Source organism: Clupea harengus, chromosome 7, assembly GCF_900700415.2.
Source record: "Clupea harengus chromosome 7, Ch_v2.0.2, whole genome shotgun sequence".
NCBI lineage: Eukaryota > Metazoa > Chordata > Actinopteri > Clupeiformes > Clupeidae > Clupea > Clupea harengus.
The window spans coordinates 10761283-10782422 of NC_045158.1; the positions used below are offsets into that span (position 1 = coordinate 10761283).

At 42.8% G+C, this 21140-nt stretch overlaps 1 protein-coding gene across 12 annotated transcripts in view; it reads left to right on the forward strand.

The window, feature by feature from the left end:
• Nucleotides 1-20008, forward strand: part of kcnt1b (potassium sodium-activated channel subfamily T member 1b) — a 51557-nt gene extending 31549 nt beyond the window's left edge. For 2 of the 12 annotated variants that reach the window (XM_031570472.2, XM_031570479.2), the window contains 23 exons: nt 1045-1225; nt 1458-1622; nt 2032-2168; nt 2559-2622; nt 2743-2851; nt 3077-3185; nt 5737-5910; nt 6194-6429; nt 7005-7221; nt 9627-9732; nt 10321-10493; nt 11045-11116; nt 11386-11520; nt 11820-11931; nt 12087-12188; nt 12367-12450; nt 12528-12656; nt 13173-13470; nt 14539-14601; nt 15698-15730; nt 16570-16581; nt 17032-17116; nt 17436-20008. In XM_031570472.2, the coding sequence (XP_031426332.1) occupies nt 1045-1225; nt 1458-1622; nt 2032-2168; nt 2559-2622; nt 2743-2851; nt 3077-3185; nt 5737-5910; nt 6194-6429; nt 7005-7221; nt 9627-9732; nt 10321-10493; nt 11045-11116; nt 11386-11520; nt 11820-11931; nt 12087-12188; nt 12367-12450; nt 12528-12656; nt 13173-13470; nt 14539-14601; nt 15698-15730; nt 16570-16581; nt 17032-17116; nt 17436-17553 (2914 nt within the window). In that variant the 3' untranslated portion in view covers nt 17554-20008. The remainder of the gene's footprint in view (nt 1-1044; nt 1226-1457; nt 1623-2031; nt 2169-2558; nt 2623-2742; nt 2852-3076; nt 3186-5736; nt 5911-6193; nt 6430-7004; nt 7222-9626; nt 9733-10320; nt 10494-11044; nt 11117-11385; nt 11521-11819; nt 11932-12086; nt 12189-12366; nt 12451-12527; nt 12657-13172; nt 13471-14538; nt 14602-15697; nt 15731-16569; nt 16582-17031; nt 17117-17435) is intronic. The other 10 variants (XM_031570477.2, XM_031570483.2, XM_031570481.2 and 7 more) reach the window with 8 other exon arrangements.
• Nucleotides 20009-21140: the final 1132 nt, after the last annotated feature.

The window sequence follows — 21140 nt, forward strand, 5'->3', positions numbered from 1 at the left end:
ACTCAGTTTAATGATAAGGAATCTCTGTACAGCCATGCAGAAACTAAATGCAGGTGCATAGAAAACGCAGAAGGGTATTCTCAGGATAGATAGCGGGACAGCTCGCTTTCATTTTCAGAATGTCTCCCTTAAAGTGAAATTCCCATGTGGATGATAGTATGCAGTTAAATAACCTGAGCCTGTTTGAGCTTTTTTGAAAGTGTTCCTTTAACTGCATTTGCCGTTGTAATATATTCATCAGTGTTGGGTGATAGAACTGGGTTGAAATGAGAAGACTACTCAACTACAAAGGAACGTCAGCTCACTGTAGTCGCTTATTAACACACTGTAGTTAGCTTATGATTACAAGCCTGATTATTAAAAATAATGAGACCACTGCCCTGGACTCGAACCGCGAAACTAATATGGCATATAGAAAGTCGGTGACAGACTGGTCAGTGGTAGATCGGTTTAAATAGGACACTGCTGCTTGAATCTAGAAACAGAATTGAACATTAGAGCGAGCTTTCATGTTATCTGCAGTGTAGTGAAGTGAGTGCATCTTAAGATGCATAACATACATAATAACCTACTTCTTAACCTCCCGACTATAACATGTCCTCTTCAGTAGTGAACTATTATCAGCTTCAGTCGAGCTGTTTAAGCCCCATTCTCTTTTGTTACTTAGTACTTGATTTGTTTTTGGGGAAAGGGGGGAGTGACCCCCAATGTTGAGCTGAAACCTTCATCAGTCTACCCTGACTGCAGTATGTCTTAATTACCCAATGAGCATCTGTCTCCATGATTGTTTACTTAATATGTATGTACCATGATATGTATAGGTATATATATATATATATATATGCACAGACATTAAAGAATATTTTTGATTAAAATAGATTATTGCTGACATCTCCCACCCTGAAATTGCCAACGAAACTGACCTCATTAAAGGCATTGTTATTCTGTGCATGACAGGTGATCAAGCCATTCTTGACTCATACTATGCTATTGAATGCTACTATATATACTCATACCACGGTCTTTGGCTGTTACATCTCATAGTGCCTGTGGAATACAGCACCTGGAGAGAGCGGGGAAGAGCCTGACCCTGTTTGACTCAGTGTATTTTTGCATCGTTACCTTTTCCACGGTGGGCTTCGGGGACGTCACCCCTCGGATCTGGCCTTCCCAGCTGCTGGTTGTCATTATGATCTGTGTGGCACTGGTAGTTCTCCCCTTGCAGGTAACACAGCCCCCGCACTGACTGTAGAGACAAGCCTCATTATTTTTGCCAGGTGTTCTTTCATGGTGCATTCTGCAACCTACCGCTATGAAAAGCTTTCTATACTAAAATGCATGGGTGGAATGACAATTTCTCTATGTTTTAGGATGATTTTTCTATGTGACGTAAATTTTTATATTAAAACAACACGTATACTCAGAAGTATATTCTATAAGTTTTGTGTTTGTATCAGTTTGAGGAACTTGCGTACCTGTGGATGGAGCGTCAGAAGTCGGGGGGAAACTACAGCAGGCACCGAGCCCAGACTGAGAAACACGTGGTGCTGTGTGTCAGCTCTCTCAAGATCGACCTCCTCATGGACTTCCTCAATGAGTTCTACGCTCATCCCAGACTGCAGGTACACAGCAGTATAAGTACACAATGATTGCTGTTGTATCAAGTTGGACACATCCAGCAGCTCTTTAAATCAAGTATGGTTTGTTTGGAGTTCACCAGTACCAGTAGAGAGATGAAAGCAGTTTGTATTGTTTTATTATTTTTACCTTTTTTGAACTTCTTGTTTACAAGTAGAGATGAAAAGACAGAAGTTAGTTTATTTTTAATAATAGTCTAATAGGGCTGATGAGATTCCGTAAGTCAAGTTGAAGGTTGTGCCTCTGGTATATTCCCACCTTCGCAAAGCCTTTTCTGTGTATTTACATGTCGACATGTGGTAGAGGTATGAAGTGTGGACTTTCCCCTGAACTCAAGCTTTGTAAAAACCCATGTAAAACCAGCCATGTTTTAATAGCACTTTCCTCCACCAGGATTACTACGTGGTCATACTGTGCCCCACGGAGATGGACATCCAGGTGCGTCGCGTGCTGCAGATCCCCCTCTGGTCTCAGCGGGTCATCTATCTCCAGGGCTCAGCGCTGAAGGACACGGACCTGATGAGAGCAAAGCAAGTCATATATCACAAGACTCGCAACCTTTGATTCACTAAAATGCTGAGCTGATGTGACATTTACTGAGTGCTTTTTGATAGTGGCATTAATACAATGAGAGGACTTGAAAAGGGGCCCGACATTGTAAGGCCATTACTCACCTGTTTTGTACAGCTGGCTGCCAGATTACCACCTGTCTTATAACCATCCATTTAATTTTTCTGGCTGCACACACACACACACACACAGACACACACACACACAGACAAACACACACACACACACACACACACACACACACACACACAAACACGCACATTTAAAGTAATAACTGATGAATGGATATGTCTAAATATATCATTTTCAGTGGAAAGAAGGTCACTCTCTGAATCTCTCTGTATCTGCAGGATGGATGATGCTGAATCTTGCTTCATTCTTAGCAGCAGGAATGAGGTGGACCGCACAGCTGCGGTACGTATTACAATCAATACAGCCAACCGATAGTGGGCTTGGTTGTGAAATTGGTCATTAAATCCCAAGCTCAGTGCAGTTAGTGGTTTATTAAGAAGAGCGTTTGATTGATTACCCTAGGATCACCAGACGATCCTGAGGGCTTGGGCCGTGAAGGACTTTGCCCCGAACTGTCCGCTGTTTGTCCAGATCCTCAAACCGGAAAACAAATTCCATGTGAAATTTGCCGGTGAGTCCTCAGTAACCGATCCCAGCAACCGCATGTAATAATATGCTTTTGTCATGTGATTTAGTCATGTTATATGTGTGTGCGCAACTGTTTTAGTGTCTCTATCAAAATAGTCAGTATATCTATACTTGTTTGTGTGTGTGTGTGTGTGTGTGTGTGTGTGTGTGTGTGTGTGTGTGTGTGTGTGTGTGTGTGTTTGTGTGTTTATCTGTTTGTGAGTGTTAGATCATGTGGTGTGTGAAGAAGAGTTTAGGTACGCCATGCTGGCCCTGAACTGTGTGTGTCCAGCCACATCCACTCTGGTGACCCTCCTTGTTCACACGTCGCGTGGACAGTGAGTATACATCAGTCACAATATTCAAAAAAAGACAACGAGACTAATATTATATTTCTTAATTTGCAAAATTCATCTTTAATTATGCCTCTCATTATGCCAGTGTCATGTGTAAACATCCATTTATTTCAGTTTACATTCAAATGTATTCAATTGGCAGAAGCTTTAATCCAAAGTGCTATTTTTTCTACTTGAAAGGTTTATATTTTGTCAGCATAAGTGCTATCTAGACACTGCAGGCTACCCCTCTTAGCTATGGAGTTAGAATAGTTTCAAAATTCACAAATAAATGTAAAACGATTCACAACTGTGAACAGTGTTACGTTTATTTACAGACTAGACTAGAATGTGCAATGACAAACCGCTCGCCATTTGTGAACATCCCTGCATTTGCTTGTGGATTTCTGACACTTTCCTAAAACGCCATGATTCACAAAAACATTTTTTTCAAGAGGACATTCTATGGCCAATAATCTGACCTGCCATCTCAAACAAGTTGCTTTCAAGATACGCTAATATAGCCTAATATTAAGGTAGCTAAAATAAAAATGGCATGAAGCCAACACAGTCAAGTAAAAGAAAGACTTCAGCCAATAGATTTCTATTTTACAACATAACAGGCCTAGTTTTAAAACTGTGTTATGTGTTATGTTCCATCATGAAGGAGAATTCCACTTTTCCATCCATTTGTGCTGTAACTAGACCGCCTATACATCAAACACAAAATACATGGGCTTCAGTCACTACTTACGTTCTTGTAATGGCTAGAGATGCTCTTGTACCATGGCGAGAATGTGTCTTCTATCCCTTCTTTCCCTTTATTTATCATCTTTGAGAATCTCACTGATTGATTTGGAAAAATAGGCTTTACGTCATATCAGGATATCTGCCATTCGTTAGTCTGTAAATAATTGCAACACCGTTTACATTTGTGAATCGCTTGACATTTATATGTGAATCGGGATATTCATTTGTAAATTGTGTGACATTTATTTATGAATTTTTAAACTATTCGAACTCCATACTTATTTGCCCTGTGGTGTTACAGATTATTTCTGACACAGAGGAATGATCAAAAATAAACAACATTCCTGCATAGATCAAACTCACACACACAGAAAAACACTCACTGTTTTATCAACTCTGCATTGTTTGGCCCGGTTTAGTGGATCTGACAGCAGCCAAAGAGTGTTGATGGCTGACTGATGTCTGGTCGGCTGTGTTTGCTGTCTGAATCTCCAGAGAGTTATCAGAGGAAGCGGATTTACAGGGTTATGGACATTAAAGCGCCTCTTTTCAGCGCATCCAATCAATACTAAATGTATCTCTCCAGAGGAAAGAATCTCCCCTCGCTTTATTATACAGTAACACAAAGCAGGCATGGGGAAAAATAGCAGTGGTGTTTTAAACACTATTGGAGTCAGTGGTGCTGAGGACTCATCCTGACTTGTATGCCAGTTTCTGACTATATAAAGATATCTTGCCTTGTCACTGCTTGAACACTGAATTCCTGTTTGTACAGCGGTGCGGCTGGCTCTGCTGTGCATTCATATATAATTGTATAATTGGCAGCATTCGAAGGTGGGAGACAGAACTGCGCCTTTTCTGCTCCTGTTACTATAGCAAAGATTCCCACTGGTCATCCAGGGCATCAGCAGGTGTAGAAGAGTACACTGGGAGTGAATGAGTGGCACCCAAGCAGCAGGTCTGGAGTCGCCTAAGGTCAAATCTCTTTAGGTGATTCTGAAGAAGGCAGCTCGCCTTCTTTTCAATCAGATAAGAAGGGCTTCTCTAATGCTGCTTATGGCTCCCTGTGACTGCCCGTGGCAAGTTCGAGCCCTTGATGCTTATCTACAAAGCAGGCACCAGTCCTCTGCGGCACTCATCCAAGTAAATGCTCCAATTTAGTAGGTCACTATAATCTGATAATGAAATTGAGATTGCCATCCCAGTGCGCTATACAGTGTCAGGCTAGAAGCTTCTCCTTTGTGGTCCATGGCTTGTGAAATGACAACCACCTCTGGTTAGTCTGATGAATCCTTCTCCACAGTCACCCCCACATCTGTCAGGCTTCAGGCTTCTCTAGTCGTAAATAATATTTTCATTTGTTACACACTCCTCTTTTGCATAGTTTGTTTTTGTGCAGCTGGTGATTGAGACTCCTTCCCTCCACTATCAGTTTTAGAACACTAGAATTGGGTGAACTGAAGCGTTCTGTTGCAGCGCTAGTTACACATCCGGCTGATGTTGTTTGTTTTTAATTCAGCCATTTGCTTGTGGTCTACTCAACTGCACTTGTTCTTTGCACTTGGGATAAAATCATCAGCCAATTGAATAATCGAAAACATTAACCACAGTTAAACCACAGCACATTGCTTGTTTTCTTTTTAATGGCACAATATTCCTTAAGTCAATTTTCAGTCAGACTTGAGGAAGCAGGTGCAACCATAGGAGCTTTTGTAGTCGTGTCCTTCACCTCTGCATTAAGTCTCCAGATGTTTCCTCAAGTACTTCTAGATGGCCTGTAGTTGTTCTCTGATTTTCTTCTCAGGTCAGTTGATCCTTCTCCTTGCAGGGAGGGGCAGCTCTCTCCGGAGCAGTGGCAGAGGACATACGGCCGTTGCTCAGGCAACGAGGTCTACCATATCCGCCTGTGTGACAGCAAGTTCTTCGGGGAGTATGACAACAAGAGCTTCACCTACGCTTCTTTTCACGCCCACAAGAAGTGAGGCTATGCTGACAACACATTCATACCTCATCCTGTTTCATGGCCTAATAACCCATTGTTTAATAACACATTAATCCTATTAGTGTTCACAGAACCATATGTTTCATGAATAACCTTTCCCTTCTCTTTCAATACTTCAGCTGTTTTAATCCATTGCAGTCATGCAGATTCATTTGTATAGCCTGGCATCCTTCAATGACATGTTCTGATGTCTCCAGAGTGCTCCTATGTGGGTCGCCTTCTAACTGCATGGACACGCGATGTTTGCGTGGGGGTTTAGGTACGGCGTGTGCCTGATCGGTGTCAAACGGGAGGAGAACAAAAGTATCCTGCTGAACCCGGGCCCGCGCCACATCATGGCTGCCACGGACACCTGTTACTACATCAACATCACCAAGGAGGAGAACTCCGCTTTCATCTTCAAAGAGGAAGAGAAGCACAACAAGGGCCTCGCGTCGGTAGGGCTGTACGACGCTCCCTCACGCCTGCCCGTCCAGAGTATCATTGCCAGTATGGGTGAGTGTGTGTGTGCGTGTGTGTGTGAGACAGAGAGAGGAGTGAGTGCCACCTAGTGTCACTAAGATGAGGGCATTCAGATGGGAAATAAATATCTTCACAAATGTTTTGTTCCTATTTTGCAATCTCTACTGCATAAATATTTCAATGGCTTGAGTTGTCATTCTGACTGCATTATAATAAATTCATACACCAAAACACTGTTGTTTTTCATTTCAATTATACATGACCAGCTATTCCACATATTTTCCCGACGTTTGGAAACGGAAAAACAACTTAACGACCACAGTATGTCTGTATTTACAGACTTTGCAAGCAGTCGTTTAATGTGTACACCTTTGTTCTTTCCCTCTGCATCTTACGTTGACTGACTCCAGTGCCAGCAAGAGAACTTCATAACTATTGCAGATTGTTTTATTATGCCAGGACATAACGAGCTCAGTGAAATAGGCTGCGGGAGGGTGTAAATCCTCCTAGCCCTCTTAACTTGATTAATCTTCCCCCGGCTTGAGACCTTGGATCAGCGACAATATTGCATTTTTGTATTTTACAGTCTTGCCCCTTTGCTGTCGCAGGGACAGTTGCCATAGATCTGCAGAACCCTGTGCCGGCGGAGGACAGCAACAAGCTGGGGGTGCCCACGGAGAATGGGGCAGGGAGCCGACGACCCAGCATCGCCCCGGTGCTGGAGATCGCCGACTCCTCGGCCATCCTGCCCTGTGACCTCCTCGCTGACCCGCTGGAGGATGAAACACCCCCCTCAGACGACGACGAAGGCCTCCCCACCATAGAGTGAGTCGTCCCGATTACACTATTCAGATATTACACTCAGGTTACACTCTAGTGTTTGCATTATACAGACAGAGAGATTAGTAATACATACAACATAATATTTACGTGCTAATTACGGTAGCTATAGAAGGCTTGCAAGATGCACTGAAATGTCAAGAGGAAGCCTAGTGTATCCTGGGAAACTGCTGGTCTAACTCTCCCTCTTGATGAACCCTATAAACAGTAAACGCTTTTGCCAGGAGGGAATGTTTCCTCTTTCACACTCAGTGCGCACTTGTCTTTGTGTCGGCAGTCCCCCGTGTTTCTAGCAGAGAATCTTTCATTTTGAGAAACTCTTGTTGTGGTGGTTCCCTTCGTAATCGCATCAGTTTAATGAGTGTCAGAGCTGGATGTTAGGGGCGAAAGCTGTAGCCACGTGATTTGTGGTTTGGTTTACCCTTCCACTGGTTCTTCAAGGTTGTTGGTTGTCCCTGTAGCGAAGGGAGAAAATACTCATCCAACACAACCGTAAGCCATGCACTCTAACTGCGTCATTAAAGAGCCATACTCGTTAGTATGACAGTCAGATACCATATTCAACTGTACTGAAGGTCACACCGCGTTCCCCTTTGGGCACACTCATACGCTTCACGCATCCTATGGAATCCCTCATGCATATTCTACATCGTGTTTTACCCATCACAGCGTGACCCCTCATGCATATTCTACATCGTGTTTTACCCATCACAGGGTGACCCCCTCATGCACCGTAGGCCAACAGCCTTACGACACAATCCCACTTCTGACACCACACCAAATAAATGGAGAAAGCCGCCTCCCTGCCAGGGCACCTGGGGTAATAACCTTTCACTCTGACCACATCAGCAAAGAGCCATCTGGGGTAATAACCTTTCACTCTGACAACATCAGCAAAGAGCCAAGCTTGTTGATGGAGTAGTTAGTAAGGACGACAGTAGTGATGTGTCATATTCTCTGCCTCTTTACATTATAAATTCAGTCATAGCATTTGTCAAAACAAGCACACAAAACAAATGTGATCATTGTTTTCTAGGGGCTTCAAGCAAACATCAGAACTAAAATATTGATAAAACAAGGAATATGATTGCAGTCACTCCCTGTTCTCAAACCAACAGTCATAAAAGTCTTGGTTGCTATTGTTTTCAAATCTAGAATCCCCGTGTTAGACGACCACCAGAGAATGGGTTGGGTGTGAGTGCTTCAGTGTGGTGCAGTATGCTCTCCTAATGACTCATTATCTAAAGTCCTTTCCTGCGTTTCCTTTCCTTAGTTGACAAAAAAAATGAATGTGTTTGTTTTGGCAAAACCATTAAAACAAAACTGCTCCACTTTGTCCTTGGTGAAGAGTGCAAAATCAATCACAAAGTCCAACACTAGACACAAAGGCTTTGGCTACTGTTGGACAACTGAGATATTTATTACTCCCAAACCAAGATCATCAACACAATAGGACACCATCTGCCAAGCTGGCTGCGTTTCTCCACTGCACTACGACTCTGACCAACACATTAAGCTTCTGCAGAAATTCAACACAGAAAGCTTGCGCTTTGAGGATTTCTTGACAGATCCGCGTGACGACTTGTTGTGACCCAATAGCGACGTTGTTAGAGCAGGCTTGTCAGGACGCTCCCAGACTGACTGCCCCAGAAAATTTCACACAGACAGCTATGACCAGAATGCTGGACAGCAGGACGCATTTTGGGGGGAAAAAAGCGTCACATCAAATCAGAGAATCTGAAGGGAGTTTGCTTTGACTGCAATGCATGGTGGCAGCTCTGCCCCAAAGGTCTACAGAGAGGCAGGAGAAAAGCCACGGCGACAGGAAAAGTAGTCAGTACACATGCAGATATGGCAGATACTGCATCAGCAACCTTGTATCCAGAATTGCCTTAAAATGGCTCTCAAACTACGGTCTCTGGCCCTGAGAGTCCCCAGGGTGAACTTTCTCATCTAACTTGCTTTACCGGCAAAAAAAAGCAAGCCATTGTATGTGTTCATAAAAAAGACCTGGGATTTTCCCCGGAGTGGCTGACACAGGTTTTCTAGGCTTTAATGAGCCTCCAGTTTGCACCTCTCCCTCCACGTGCTACTACTAATATGCCCTACTGGGAGACGATGACTGTAGAATGGGTTTCATGTAGTGGAACAAAAAAATATACCTTCTTCTACTAATGTGGGTCCACAGCGCCTACCTGTGGTGAAACGTGATCACTGCAGTCAAGTCAGTAGAGGGCTTCATCTCAGCTTGCAAATATGTGGATTAAGTCATAGGATGTGATGCAATGGGAATGCATGTCGAATACTGAAAGAAAATTACTGAAAATAAGCTGAAAAATGCATTTGTGCACTGATGACGGTTTGTACCTTTTTAATTTTCTGCACCTCAGTTATGTGAAAGGATATCCACCCAATTCGCCGTACATTGGGAGCTCGCCAACCCTCTGCCACCTCCTTCATCAAAAGGCTCCATTCTGTTGCCTGCGCCTTGACAAGGTGAGCCACCCACCACGTTCTTCTTAATCACCACAATGAAAGCAGCCTTGGGTTTTGTAAGGATAGACTGTAAAAGAGTACGCTCAGAAATAATTCAATCCACTGCTCAAGCCAAGCAAGAGAGGACAAATTAGAAACTTAAAAGACTTAAATGTACAACAAAAAACAGAGAGGTGGTGGTGGTGGTGTTACAGCATCTACGTACAGTCATTTAGCGATGTGCTGTTCACTGTCCTAGTTCTTGCACAGCTAACCTACTTGACACACATAATGGCAGACTGAAAAAGTGTTTGGGTGGACCATTAGCATTTGTTGTTTGAGTAAACAAAACAGACTGCAATTATATCCCTGTCCAAGCGAAATAGACTTTTTTAATATGCAGGAATGATTACTACATTTAAATTAATCCACAGAGCACCATTAAAATAATTTGGTAACCTGTTTTTCCCTTGACCAGCCAGCCTAACTCATAATATAGACATAATGGCCGACCCCTGATTATAAACCAAGTAACAAAACAAGGTAATTGTATGTAACTGTCTTTGCCAGGTGTTTTCTGTGCTGTAACAAAACCGTCTCTTTCTGCAGGGTTGTAAGCACAACAGCTTCGAGGACGCCAAAGCGTACGGCTTTAAGAACAAGCTCATAATTGTGTCCGCCGAGACGGCAGGGAACGGCCTGTACAACTTCCTTGTGCCACTGAGGGCCTATTACAGGCCAAAGAAAGAGCTCAACCCCATTGTGCTGCTCCTGGACAACCCGTAAGAGAGTCATCATACTCTCACTGCTGATACAGGGTTTAGAAAATGTACTCTAACAACTCTTCAGGGGGTGGTCATGAAAAGAAAGCTTCTTAGTGCATATTGCTTTTGTGGGACTAACTGTGAAGAGTTTAAGGTTGGTGCAGAGTGGGGGGGGGGGGGCAGTTGACTTCAGCATTAACGGTCTTTAATGTTTTGTTTTGTTTTGTCGTCAACTCTTAGTTATTTATGAGTCCACATTATGCCATTAGTTCAGTCAATGTAGAATTATTGATCTTGCATGTATGTTGAAGGACGTATTGTCACCTGTGTGATGACTAATGTGCCCATTGAAGGTTGCCTATCCACAGATAATAACTAGAACGGTCTGAACATATTTGAATAATACCCTTTCATACACAGTTCAGCTACATATTCAGAAGGAGTATCCATGGCAACCCCATAGGCAAAATGGGCAGTTAATAATTATTTTCATAAGGGTTTTGGCAATGCTCCATAAATACTAGGTGAATGTGTAGAAATCTCAGCTCCTACCTTATGTTCCCTTGCAGGCCTGATCATCACTTCCTGGAAGCCATCTGTTGTTTCCCCATGGTATATTTCATGGTTGGAAGTATTGACAAGTATGTGTGTCTTAATTTGTACTATTACTACTTATTATCATTTAATAACATTATTGCTACTATCACAATTTGTGTTGAAGCATTAGTTGAAGCATCTGTTGTAATAGGTAGTGCAGTTGTTGCGTTAGTAATATGAGTGCTGCTGCTAATTGTAATAGTGTTAGCAGCTGATGCTATGCTCATACTGTAGCATAGCATTGCTCCCTGTTGGGGGCACATATTGGCGGCTCGAGCACTGAATTTTGATTAGCGCTTGCTGTCATTGGCAGCCTGGATAACCTGCTCCAGTGTGGGATCATCTACGCTGATAACCTGGTGGTGGTGGATAAGGAGAGCACCATGAGTGCCGAGGAGGATTACATGGCCGACGCCAAGACTATTGTCAATGTACAGACTATGTTCAGGTAGGGTAACTGTAGACTGTTCTCCATAACTCAAACTCAACGCTGTGTAGTTCTACTACATGGTTCGATGCTAAGACTACTGTCAACATACAGACCATGTTCAGGCAGGGTCATTGTAAACGTTGTGTAGTTCTACTGAGACCCACATCTCTCTCTATCCCTCTCTCCCTCTCTCTCCCTCCCTCTACCTCTCTCTCCCTCTATTTCTCTCTCTCTCTTTCCCTCCCTCTCTCTCTCTCTTTCTCTCTCTCTCTCTCTCTGCTCTGCTTCTTTCTTTTCTTTTCTTTTTCAAACCTCAGGCTGTTCCCCAGTCTCAGCATTATCACTGAGCTCACCCATCCTTCCAACATGAGATTCATGCAGTTCAGAGCCAAAGACTGTTACTCTCTTGCCCTCTCTAAGCTGGAGAAGGTAAATTATGAACGCTGAACACAACCCCCGTGTTCAGTCATGGAATCAGTTTCTTGCCGCTGTATTTAAAGTGGGAGAAATCATCTAATAGAATACTACATGCTGATATATGCTCAGTGATTCTGGTGTATTAATGATTTAAATTTTTTTTACAGATAGAGCGTGATAAAGGTTCAAATCTGGCCTTCATGTTTCGTCTGCCGTTTGCTGGAGGAAGGGTGTTCAGTATTAGTATGCTGGATACACTTCTATACCAGGTTAGTGAGAGAATAAGAGCACCAGGTCAGCTCAAATGTTGTGCTAATTGGTATACACACCGGTATTGCCAATCCATACATTTTAGGGACTGGATGAATTTGTCCAGTACATTTCTGTGTTGTCTTTAACTTCCTCCTTGACGTTTCCCATGACAATGTGTCCTGGTATTTTGTGCAGTCCTTTGTCAAAGACTACATGATCACCATCGCCAGACTTCTCTTAGGGCTGGACACTACGCCAGGCTCAGGATATCTCTGTGTGGTAAGGGCACGAGCATGACTTGAGTTTCTCTCATGCACAGTATTCCAGGTTTCTTTAAGGGTGTGTGTGTGTTTTAGATGAAGGTCACGGAGGAAGACCTTTGGATCCGCACGTATGGAAGATTGTTCCAGAAGCTGTGCTCCTCCAGTGCAGAGATCCCTATAGGGATTTACCGCACTGAGTGCCACATGTTCTCCACCTCAGAGGTAAGAAAGGCCCTGCAAAAAACAACACTCTTTACTTTTCTTACATGTCTGTGTTTTTTTTTTTTTGTACTTTAGGCTCAGGCCATTTCAGTGATAAGGGGTCTCATTCTGTGGTTTGGTAGAAGACATTTGTTTCTGATTATGTGTTCAGGCAGTACATTCATTTCCTCTGAGGATGCTGAGGATGATTTTTATTCACAGCAAATCCAGTTATATAGCAATTTCCCATCATGGCGGAATGAATCAGTGGCTATTGGTTATTGGTTATTATTATTTCATGATTGAAAGTAGCTGTCTGCTGCCGCATCACTGGCCTGGGTTTGCTCAAATGTGCTGGTGCTACACTTCCTGCTTCAGTCGCTTTGGTGTTAAAAAAAAACCCAGTTTGAATCGGCTAAAGACAATAAGTGGTAATATGGTACACCACCAGATGTTGGTAAGAGTTCTGCGCCATACCTCTGGTATTACTTTGACTGCACTGTAATATTCAGTTGGGCCTCACCGTGTCCTCTCCAGTCTCAAGTGTCGGTGAACCTGGAGGAGTGTGAGGAGTCTCGGGACCGCCGAGAGTCATGGAAGGGGAAGACCTCGCACCGCTACTCCACGGGCAGCGACCAATCGGAGCACCCGCTGCTGCGCAAGAAAAGCATGCAGTGGGCACGACGGCTGAGCCGCAAGAGCAGCAAGCCCCCGAGCCGCGCCGAGCGCATCAGCCAGCAGCGCCTCAACATGTACCGACGCTCCGAGAGGCAGGAGCTCTCCGAGCTGGTCAAAAACCGCATGAAGCACCTGGGCCTGCCCACTGTCGGATATGGTAATCTCAAGAGGAACACGCCATGACTAAAGCTTTATTTCATTATTACAATTTCAAATATTAAATTGTAATTAAATATTATAAAATATTAACTGCTAATAAGGAAATAAACCAGATTAGATCGTTTTGTCTCATAGTTTATTTCACTGTGGCATTTTAAGAACTATTTAAACATTGATTTGTAGATTTAAAATGCAATATATATCTTTTAACATTGTCTCATCACTCATCGTTACGTTACAGTCACCCCCATCACATCTTCACTTCACTTTTTCACACATTTCCTTGTCCATCCATGATTAGAGATCAGAGTAAACTGGTAGCTGATAATGAGATTTAGGATTTCATCAGTCTACGTACAGACATCATGTTTACTTCAGAAAGTTGATCCTTGTAATCATTTTGGCCTAAAAAATATACTGAAGAGAAGATTAATACCCTGCAACCTAATCATTTTATTCTATTTCATTCTTTGGGAGCACTAGATTTGAATAACTTTCAGATTACCCTTCTTCATATTGACCATATTGATCCACTATTATATTTCTAATCCTAGGAGTAGTATAGTCATGTGACTCATGAATAAAGTAAGTGGGTAGCCAGCAGCATTAGTAGTACGTAGCAGAGAAGCAAAGTACAGCGGACTAGACCATTTTAAAACCAGTGCTTCCCTCCTCACCGTGTGCTGTTTGTTCTCGCTTATGATTTATTTCACCGTGGCCTTTTTAGCACTAAGACCCTCCCGCTTGGCACAGTCTTTTAACATTTCCAGCTTTATTGCATGTTGTGTTTTCTTAACAAGAATAAAGAGTACACACATCCAACATATTGGTAATTCATAAGTGTCAAAACGACTTAGGGCATGTGCAGTATTTACTGAGTGTGCCAAGCGTGTCGGTTTGAATCTAATCTCAGCATGACATTTCTAGCATTCTGTCCTCTTTCTGTCTTTTCTTTTCTTTTTTGTGTGATTCACTGTTCACTGTAAAAATGTCTGTTGCTTGGCTGACCTTTTCTCTCTTTCTCTCTTCTGCTTCTTGTTTTTCCTTCTTTTCCCCTCTCCCTCAGAGGACGTAGCTAATTTAACCGCAAGTGATGTGATGAATCGTGTTAATCTAGGATATTTGCAAGGTAATACCTTCCAAAGCCACGGCACTGGGGTGTACCAGTCAGAAATGTTGTGTGTGACACTTTTATATGTTGTTTGGCCCCCTGCTGACAGAGACCACAAATACCTTCATAGAACCAGTATGTCCAGTATCCCTTCAATTAACCCCAGTCTTTCATTTTAAATCCACAGTAATCTGATACTTCAGATATGTTAAGTATGGAGATAGCTTGATGAAGCAGTGGTAAATGGTGGGAACACTTATATACGAGCAATTAAAGCATTCTTCTCTGCACTTCAAACTTTATACTAATTATCTGACAGTTAATGAGCATTTTGATTGCATTATTTATTTTTAGTCATGCAGATTTTGCCTCTCTGTGGTTGACACATAAAATTACTATAGAAAATACCAACTCGTCAACTGCAATTTTATGTTTAAAGACGGAGTGTGTTGGATCCTCTTTTTGGTAAGAATACAATTGGCTCGTCTAATTGGCTTGTTAGATGACTTCCCATTTATTGCTTCACTTCCCTTGGAGCCTAGAGCTCGTTATGAACTCCTCAAGCAACCAGATGTGATGGCTTGATGATGATGATGATGATGATGAAATTAAACGGGGTTGAAGAGATAATAAGATGGTATCTGGAAAATCTGCATCACTAAAAATGAGCTCTCAGAAAGAAATGTCCTTTGAATACAATTCTTAACCACCTTCAGTCAATCTGAAGAGAAAGGCTATGTAGCATAAAATGCAGAAGAGTAACCACTTTGATACAAACACATAAGGACACTCTAACACACACACCCACACACACATAACAGAAGAAAGAGGTAAGCCTGTCACTAAGCTTCATTTCTAAACCCTCCCAAAACTGCACCGATGATGTCATAGCGTCAGTGATCCTTTACCTACGTGGTTTAATCCCCATGGAGGACACTCCTGAAACGGGCAGGTGCAGGTGACGTGTACATACCTGGGTTTAAGACCAGGGTTTGAGGGAGCATAGGTATTCAGGAGGGCCTTCTCAGATCTTATAGAATAGTGCTATACAACATTATTGCTCCATTTAGGCTAACGATATATTTGTATTTCCTCTGTTTGGTACTGACTGAAGGTACTGACATGACAAAGGTTACTTACTTGACAGGTACTTGCTGAATGTACCGTCACTTGCAGTACGGACATGACGAGGGTCTGACTGCAGGATGTTTGGTCGGAGTGGAGCAGAACACATTGTGTCTGTTTGAAAGGACACAGCCAAACTCTAGTTTACTGGTCACACACTGGAACACATGCTCATTAGCACCTAACATGTGACGCACTACACACCTTTCCTAGTTGTGAGCTTTCAAGCGGATGAGTGTTGTGACTCACGTGAGTCAGATGGTAGAGAGTGTCTAATAACTCCAAGGTTATGGGCTCATCCCTGCACAAACACTGCTGAATTTTACACATCAATCTGTGTAGGGTAAAAGTGGAAATATGAATGCCCAGAACAAGCAGTTTTATGAAGCACTACACACACACACACACACACACTCTGCTCACATGTGTACATGGTAAACGTGTCCTGGTATGTGTCCTTACAAAGCTCACACTGAATGTCTTTTGCTTCACTCTGATTGGTTGAGCCTGGTCGACAAGCTTGACTAGGTCACCTGACGAATGCTGCAAGCATGCCTTTATGTTTTTTCTTGTCAGTCGGCACTTGTCTGTTAAAAATTGGGAGCTGTGTGTTGGCATGGCAACCTGGCGACTTGGTGACGTTGTGAGACTCGGCGAACGACTGGGGTGTCGGTTTTTCGGGGATGTGGATTTGGGCGGGGGAGGGGGGGCTCTTGTTTCTGTTGTTGGATGCGGACCTTGTCTGCATGCCTCTCAGCGCATGGGAGATCTTGCAGCTGCATGGGCGTCCTGTTTCAAGCTGTGCCCCGTCAGTAATGGTCAGTCCTTCTCTCTTTTTCACTTGGCTTGGCACACGTTAAGTGGCAAACACAGGTGGGTTCAGAGCAGTAAAGTTATTTCCAGTAATGCCAGTTTTGTTTATCTCCACTCCCCACCTCTCTCCCACCTTGCCAAGCCACATCTATATAATTCCCAGGTCGCCCGGCTTCAGCTCAACCACATATAGACACAAAGATATAGACATACACGTAGACATGCACACACATACATACACACACACACACACACACACACACACACACACACACACACACACACACACACACACACACACACACACACACACACACACACACACAAGCACACACACAAGCGCACACACACTTACATGTCCTTGCACAAACATGATACTTCTTTGCCCACATTGGATTATGTTATAGAGTGATGTTCTGTATTTAATGTTGAATACTGCTGATTGGAAAGTAAGGATAAATAACATATAGAGATGTCTTCCCCAATACTGACCATTGGTTCTTTTTCCAGACGAGATGAACGATCAACAGAACACTCTTTCGTACGTGCTGATCAACCCTGCTCCAGACACGATCCTCGAGCTGAACGACATTGTGTATGTACCATAGCTGGATTTATCCGCCACTTTAGCCCTGAAACTAAATTTGCACAAGATTGGCCCACGGCAAGCCTCAATCAAACATGGGTCACGCCCCGATTTAGCAGCAATTACGCGTTCATATGAACCCTTTCAAACCTCTCTACCTAATAAGTTTGTAGTTTGATGACTCATGTAAGTGTTTAGTGAGTCATGCTCATGCAAGTAGGTAAAAAAAGTGGCAGACAACCAAAAAGTGCTCTTTGATGTGTTGACGTAATTATGGGTGTATTTATTCTTTTATCCCCTTCTCTTTTTTAATTTTTTTTTTATTTAGTTACATAATTCGCTCTGACCCATTGGCACACATGCCTGATGACCTGCCAGGCGGGCAGCCGAGTGCCAAGGTACACCAAGAGTACAGCGCTGAGACCCGCGATGAGACCGATCTCTGAGGGTTGCCAAAACACCACCAACCAGTCCCCCCCCGCCCTCCCACCACCACCACCTCAACCCTGTCGACACCCCCACAGCCCACCCAGTGTTTCTACAGAGACCCGCCCCTTGTTCACTCCCCTGTACAACACTAAAATACCCTGCCCTAACCCCCCAGTACCAATGGCCATGAGGTACACACACACACAGCCCACCTCCAAACCTCACCTGATCTTCTCTCCCATCTGCTGAAAAGGGGACCTGCTGCTACTGGAGAAGAAGAGGAGAGGCCAACCATTTAGTAATAATGCCAGCCATCCCATACACAGCTCACACGATTCACACTCCATACTATATACAGTGTGATCACTGAGGATGTTCAACCCCATACAATACTCACACCACACATACTACAATACTCACATCACACATGTTCAACCCCATACAATACTCACACCACACATGTTCAACCCCATACAATACTCACACCACACATGTTCAACCCCATACAATACTCACATCACACATACTCAACCCCATACAATACTCACATCACACATACTCAACCCCATACAATACTCACATCCCACACTGAACCCCTGCGATGCAAATTCCTACACAAAATTGCTACACTATTCGCACCCCATCCCACACAGTCTAATACCACACACACATCAAACAACCCTCCATTCCATACAGTACTAACACGGCACAATGTATACTATACAGTACTCATACTATACACTCTTGATGACGTACAGCAGTACCTGCGTCACATACATTCCATACTACAAGCTAAATGCCTATAGGCATGCAGCTAACACACACTGGCCTCCAAAGGCTAATGAAGTTACTTTTCAAAGGAAGAAGAAATACTTTCTAGACCCATTTATCACTTTCATACGAGCAGTTCTGGATGGTAAAGGGTTCGAAGGCCCAAATTGGTCAGTGGAGTTCTTTGCTCCAGTACAGTTGCTGGGACTTGTCACTGAATCAGTGTGGTCTGGAGGGGAAGACAGCATATCAAAGTACAGAAATGGAAATGGATCGGTGATTTGACAAGTGATGTTTTATTCAAAAAGGCCAGTTTCAGTTATTTTTGACCCATTTCACAGACTTTTGTCAATTTAGTAAAGCACAAGTCTTTAAAGAGATTTCACATCTGCACTTTGAATCGTGTTGAAAATCTATATGAATGTCCCTTATTGCAGAAAATAATAATAATTGAAATTGGCAGGTAAGAAAAGGTACTCCTGAAAATCAGTCAAGGCAAGGCTTTTATTTGTGCACAGTTCACTTGCAAATATAATGCTGCTACTTTCTCCCACATTCTACAACTCCAGCTTAGTAAAGTTCTTCATTTGGCTGATCTAATGCACGTTTGTAAACAAAAAAATAGTTCTTATTTACAATCAAAATCCTAAAAACAAATTGATTGGTTTTGCCCAGCTCTTTTAGAAAGACGGGAACTGAATCTTAGCAGTAGAAAGGCAGTCGAACCATGGGGACTTGCGGGAAAAGCTCTGTGGCACAACAGACCATAGAACATGACTTGCATGCCCAGTGGTCCGAATGCTGTCTGCGTCAGGCTGATTAGCTTTCCACGCAGCGCTGGGCAGTGAGCATGCTGCCCCCGCTGCTCACCCTGGAGAGTGAGTGTCAGAAGGCCACACTCCCAGAGAGATGGACCAAACAGGACTCTCCATCGGTGCAGTAGAGACCGCGCCTCCGCCGCTCGAGCCAATGCCAACTCTCTTCATGTGTGTAGGACTGCAGACACATGTGGAGTGGACAGTTTTCTTACCTCATAGGTTACAGGCTGGTGTATGGAACTTTGTATCGAAAAAAAAAAAAAACGAAAAGAAAAAAAAAAACGTTCCTACACATATGGGGAGAGAAACATTAAGGGCACTGGAAAGGAGAACCAGATCTTCCCTTGTTATTTTTTAAGAATGAATTTGTGAAGTTGTGATGTAGAAGGTTGATGCTGTGGATTACATCCAGATCATCAGCTTTATGAAGTGCACTGGTTATATGTGTAAATACTGTCATGTACAGTTATGTAAATGCTTTCGGTAACATTAGAAATTTGATCAACTTTGATCAAATTGGTAAGCATTTATTTCTTTCAATGTCCATTATAAGCTGTTCTTATAACTATAGTTTGTGATTTTATTCATTGTATATATTCATGAGATGAATTCTGTGTTTTCTATGTATGTTCCTGCTTATTTAAATATAATTTCAGTGTTAATTATAGGACATGAAAGGCATTTAAAAAACTCTTGCACTAAGCTCTACCATGAAAAAAAAGGAGTGAAAAATGACCCTTTAAGCTAAGAGAAAACTGGATGTGTATTTTCAATCAATCAAAAGACGCACCAATATAATATAAAACACGCTCTGAGGGAATCATGCTAGACTCTGTAAATGTTTAAAGGAAGCCATGGAGGGGAACTATAGATTAGGAAATGTGAGTGAGGAACCTTTTTTAACAGAACAGTTCAGCAAAGACATTATCTGATGTCTGGACTGGGGATGACTTGAATATCAGACTTTCTGAAATGGTGAATGTGCTTCTATTTCTGTGTGTCTCATTACACAAGTACTTCAGTTATGTGCAGAATAATACCTGCTACACTCCTACTTCTTTCAAACTGGCCACGGGTGATGGTGTTGGTTTAGTTTTATTTGCTTCACAAGCCTTAAATGCAAATTTTCCCATCAACCTTTGCCAAAACTACTTCTCTCCTAGGGGGGGGGGGGGGGGGGGTACACACTAAATTGCCCTTTGCCGGAGATCAAGTGAAGCCTCTTTGGGCAACTGCCATATCCAGTACTGCATGCTGTAGTTGATCAGTAGTCCTTGAGGGTGATTCTGATGTTTCCAAACGTTAGAAGATAATAGTGGCAGCATGTGTGCAGGACAGATAGCCAAGTACAAAAACCTGATGGAAATTCTCTAAGGCCATTCCACCTAGTATGCCATGGAGCATGCCGCATGAACTAATATAGTGCCAAAGCATCAGGTGTGGCCTTTGGTGAGGGCTCTGTAGTTCATTGAAAGCTAAGCCATTGCTCCAAAGCATCCTCTAACTATTAAGGCCAGTACTCCACTGAAAGCTCACCAGTGTCTCTCCTCGTGTACCATTTGTCATGAAGGGTGTGCATCTACAGCATGTTTTGAGGTATAGCTTGCTTTTTTTTGTTGTACAATTCTGTATCACGATCGAGAGGTGATATTATACATCACGTTTTTTGATGTACCTTGTGAGTCTATGAGTAGAAATAGTTCACATGGACCTTGCATGTCCATTTGTTGCCAAAATGATCAAAATGATACATTTATAATTACCTTTTTATGTTGTTTATTTGTTTTGTTATGTTTACATTTTTAAGTGTCCAGAAAACAACTGTGTCAAAATTAATTTTGTACAATTTCTTATCGGACGTATGTGATCCTCTGACATGCGAGACTGAATTAATAAACGCTGCATGCAGCTAAAAAACTGTGTTTGAGTGTGAGCGGAACCATGTTTCATCTTGCAGTCTGATCACTATGAGAAAAAGTAAGTATCACCGATTTTATATGGCACTTAGACTCTGC